The 4292-nt window shown below is 55.7% G+C and overlaps 1 protein-coding gene across 1 annotated transcript; it reads left to right on the forward strand.

Annotated features, from left to right (window-relative positions):
* Window positions 1–3167: 3167 nt before the first annotated feature.
* Window positions 3168–3927, forward strand: PLICBS_003877 (E3 ubiquitin ligase complex SCF subunit scon-3; the record flags this gene model as incomplete). Its single annotated transcript, XM_065600328.1, has 4 exons — window positions 3168–3243; window positions 3343–3437; window positions 3511–3681; window positions 3751–3927. 4 exons carry the CDS (start codon window positions 3168–3170, stop codon window positions 3925–3927), a joined length of 519 nt encoding a protein of 172 aa, XP_065456400.1.
* Between the last annotated feature and the right edge of the window lie 365 nt (window positions 3928–4292).

Consider the following 4292-nt stretch of genomic DNA (forward strand, 5'->3'; position numbering starts at 1 on the left):
GAACCACTTGTTTCTCGGTAACCTGGCCGACATCTTTCGTAGGCATTCATGCCAATTTTTGGATCCCAGGGCACTAGGAATCATGGTGCTAACAAAGACCATGTCTACTTCTTGCAGAATCTCGTCGGAAAGGACGCCGTCACAGATCACCGTCTGCGTCATTAAATAGCTTCTCGCAGGATCTGTTTTCGTCAGTTCGCGAAGGGTACGATAGTAGGCTACCGGAATACTGAGCGGGCGACACCCCATGTGGAATCCGTTAAGAATTACACTCCCTAAAGGCCGCTCGTTTGATTGGCTTTCGCTTGTGTGTCCGTATTCTGACCATGCCATTTGGGCCACTTGCTTTGCGGAGGCTTCCTCCATGTTATCTTCCATCCAGCGCTCTACCAGGACTTTGATTCCCATGCTCTGACAACTTGTGATGCTGCGCTGGAGAGAAACTGCATGCTTCGTTGTCCACCTGTAAGGTACAATAAATAGTTTCGCCCTTGTGAGTGAGCAGAGGTCTTCTAAGGCTGGAGGCTCCTCGCCGGCTAATGACTCGTAGTAGACAACTGTATCGACCTCTGGCCTTCCAAAGCTGTAGTCAGTGAGTGTGTCGGCAGGCGCAGTGGAGGCCGGCATGGATAAGCTCGATACCGTCTCTCCGATGCATACACCAATATATGCAGCCACGAGCAGGCATGTGACTGGAATCATGGGAATGTTCGAGCAGGGCTTTGGTACAGTATCGAATTTCTTCGCGAAGGAAAGAATCGAAAAGAAAGACTTCACAAGCTGTATTTGAGTGCGCTATACAGTCCAACATTAGGCCTACCTTCGCTCTTTTCAATTGGGCTGTTAATGGCTTTAAAGTACCATTGACACTGGACCACTACCTCCTCAGTGGCAGCTTTCTCCTTCTGCCATCCACTCCTGTACATACTTTTCCGAGCTCTCAAAGTTGTCCTAGCGTACCGTATGGCGTGACTTCCGCTCCATCCAACACTAGCCTAGTGGATCACCTCCTGAGGCTCACTCCACAGAGCGCGACACGTCAGGAAGCCGCAAGACTTGCTGCCATGCTCATGATCTCGATCACGGAGAGGAACTGGATGATACTGTACATACTGAGATAGTTCTGTTCTATTGCTTGCTGCCAGGAGAATGAAGCCGTGCCTGTCTTGAGATTACTCTACCGTAACCAGGCTCCTAATAGTGTAACCCGTCCGTTTTGTGGCCCCAAGCCGTCTTAGCGGTCCGATCGCTTCGAGCGCGAACCGAACCGGCGGTTCGTCTGGATCTCCCAAACCGCACTATTAGTCTATCGGCAATCGCCAGACCTGACCGTCATGTAAACCGCGGTTCAGGCTATTAGTCCCGTGGTCGGTGGGTATCCATCGGGAAACCCCAAGCCCGCGGCCCTTGGGCTGACGTACGTCTTCGGATCAAAAAGCAACCACCCATTGCCGGCAAGAAAAAAGCAACGGACCTGCCGCTTCCGTGGTTGAAAGCCCTGCACGGAAGTCCCGAACGGTTTACGCGACGCGCCGAATCCGCACCAACGCGCCTCTCGCGTCAAGCTGGCGCCCGCGTGAAGTCGACTGGCCGCACTGGCGACTAGGGGCGAATCTGGCCTGCGAGTGGCGCTGCTTTCTAGAGCACTACCCTAGAACCCGCACAATATCTGGAAATGTGTTCGCGTAGCATATACAGGATCAAGGGGCGGGTCGCCCGCGCGCGCCTCTCGAAATACCCTAGCTTCAGGGATTAGCATAGTCGCCGGGGGCGACGAGGATTAACGTGTTTGTTGGGGAAGCCGTCTAGGCAGGTTGGTTCGTTGTGATAATTGCTTGACGTCCGGCGAGTAGGGGGCGGGTCCGGCGTCCGACCAGCGCCGGCGGCCGGCCGCCCCACACTCGGAGCAGACTAATAGTGTAACCGACGGTTCGGCGGCGTGGAACCGAACCGCCGGTCCGGTTTGGACCAAGCAAACAAGACCGCCGGTTTAGTCCGCTAGACTCGAACCGCACTATGAGTCCACGGACTAATAGGCCAAACCGCGGGCTGCACTCATAGTCCGCTTAACAGTTCACACTATTAGGAGCTCTGACCGTAACCATGTGCGATCATACTGTAATATTTTTCATGTCCTATTCCATTGAGGCTGTCGCTAAACATGAATACCATTGACAACAGTCAACGCCACAGCAGGTACAGTAGAACGTAGAGCTGCCGCGTCCATCGTTTCCTGCCGTCTAGTGTCTGCATGTTGTTGGCTACTATAGGTCATGTCACCTTCTCGTCGTGACGTGGGTGCGTCCACTTCTATGCAGGACGTTATGGCTTCGCAGGGCCTGATTCTGGATGTCTCGATGTTGTGCGGTATGCTGCCGCCACGTCCGAAGAGCCAGTTGCCCAGTTGGAGACATTTGCAACGCCAGTGGCACCGAAAAGCAGAGACCAGCCTTCTGTCCTGGTGTGGGCAAAGGGCCATCTTGTCGACTACGGCACCTGCAGCTTGGTCGGTCAGGAGGCGCAGAAATAGCACCCCTTGGCGGCAAATGGTGAACTTCAGTGACCCCATCCATACCCCCAGAAACTCTTACCCGCAGCCAAAGCCAGCCGTGATATTCCCATTCCCGGAAGCCATGGTGAAAGGCCACAAGCTCCCTGCGTACCTGCATCGTCCAGTTCGTGATGGTTTCTGATGATGTACAGAAGGAGGTCGTGCAAGGCCACAACGGACCACCCGAAGCGGGGGAGGGGGTGGTCGTAGCAGACCCAAGTTGGCCAAAAGTGGACAATCGCCCCTAGTTCCCAGCCACCCCCACGACAGAAACCTGTCACGGCAGGCCACAAAGCTGCGTCGGCCAGTTCCTGACGATCCTTCATACAAGGCCATTTGTGGCCGTCTGTAGGCGTGGGGTGGGCAACCGCCCCTGACACCCACAGCACCCACAGCAATCCCAACCCCACCTCTTCCCCCGGACGAAGGCCCTTCCACTGCCCGCGTCTTTGCTTCACTCTGCCCAATCTCCAGCTCCTTCCCAACCTCCGTCCATCACAACCCACCGACATCGATGACCACGTCTGTTGCTATCAGCACGGACACCGCACCCGCGCGCAAGGCTCATAATTTTTGAGCATACTCTTTTGACCCCATCAGCATCCTCACCGCCGCCATGGCCGACACCGCCACCGCTGGAGAGGCAGAGAAGGTCTGGCTCGCCTCCAATGACAATGCCCTCATCGAGGTTGGTATGTCGTTACATCATCGCCGCTGAGCGACGCAGAGCCGACGCATGGCTCCACGTGCGCAGACAGATCTCGGCCTGCTGACGTGACCGCCCTCTCTAGACCGCGACGTGATCGAGCGATCTGTCCTTATCATGAACCTTCTCGGTGACACGGACGCCAAGTCGACCAAAGAGGCGCCCATTCCCATCCCCAACGTACGTGCATCCTCCTCCAACTTGCCGAACCACTGGCCATAGATCTACATTGCCGGGTGCCAACTCATATAAGGTCAACGAGGTTGTCCTTCGCAGGGTCCTCGAGTGGTGCCAGTGGCACCGTAACGACCCCCCTCAGGGCCAGGACGAGGAGTCGGATGCGCGCAAGAAAAGCACTGATATCGACGACTGGGACCAAAAGTACATGCAGGTTGACCAGGAGATGCTTTTCGAGATTATACTTGTACGTGAACCCTGCATCGCGCTACCTCGATGAGCGACCGTCTCAGGCTAATTATGCCTCACCTGGCAGGCTTCCAACTACCTGGACATCAAGCCCCTCCTCGACCTTGGCTGCAAGACCGTCGCGAACATGATCAAGGGAAGATCTCCTGAGGAGATTCGCAAGACGTTCAACATCACCAACGATTTCACTCCGGAAGAGGAGGAGCAGATTCGGCGTGAGAACGAATGGGCGGAGGACCGATAAATTCCCTCGCAGGACGCCTTGCCGCCGCGCCGCGTGCGGGGCTTGGCGATTATTGACTGATCACTGCATCTTGTTTCGTTACGGTCTACGTCGGGCTGGGCGTTTTTCATGAGTTTGACTGGGAAGGTGTCTGCATCCGTGGATGGGCGGTAGCATGCCTCTCGCTTGTAGCTTTGCATGCGATCATGATGAGGGGAAAGTTGACCTGCGATTCGTCTCCAATGCGAGTCGTGCTGTTTTGGTCTGGCACAACGCGGGATTCCAAACCCCCCCCCTTCAGCAGTGAGCTGGCAGGACTTGGCCCCTTGCGGCGCGCACCACGACCCCGCGTGCATATTCACGGGCTATACTTCACAGCCTTGTCC

This window comes from Purpureocillium lilacinum, assembly GCF_023168085.1.
Source record: "Purpureocillium lilacinum CBS 284.36 DNA, scaffold_2, whole genome shotgun sequence".
Lineage (NCBI taxonomy): Eukaryota > Fungi > Ascomycota > Sordariomycetes > Hypocreales > Ophiocordycipitaceae > Purpureocillium > Purpureocillium lilacinum.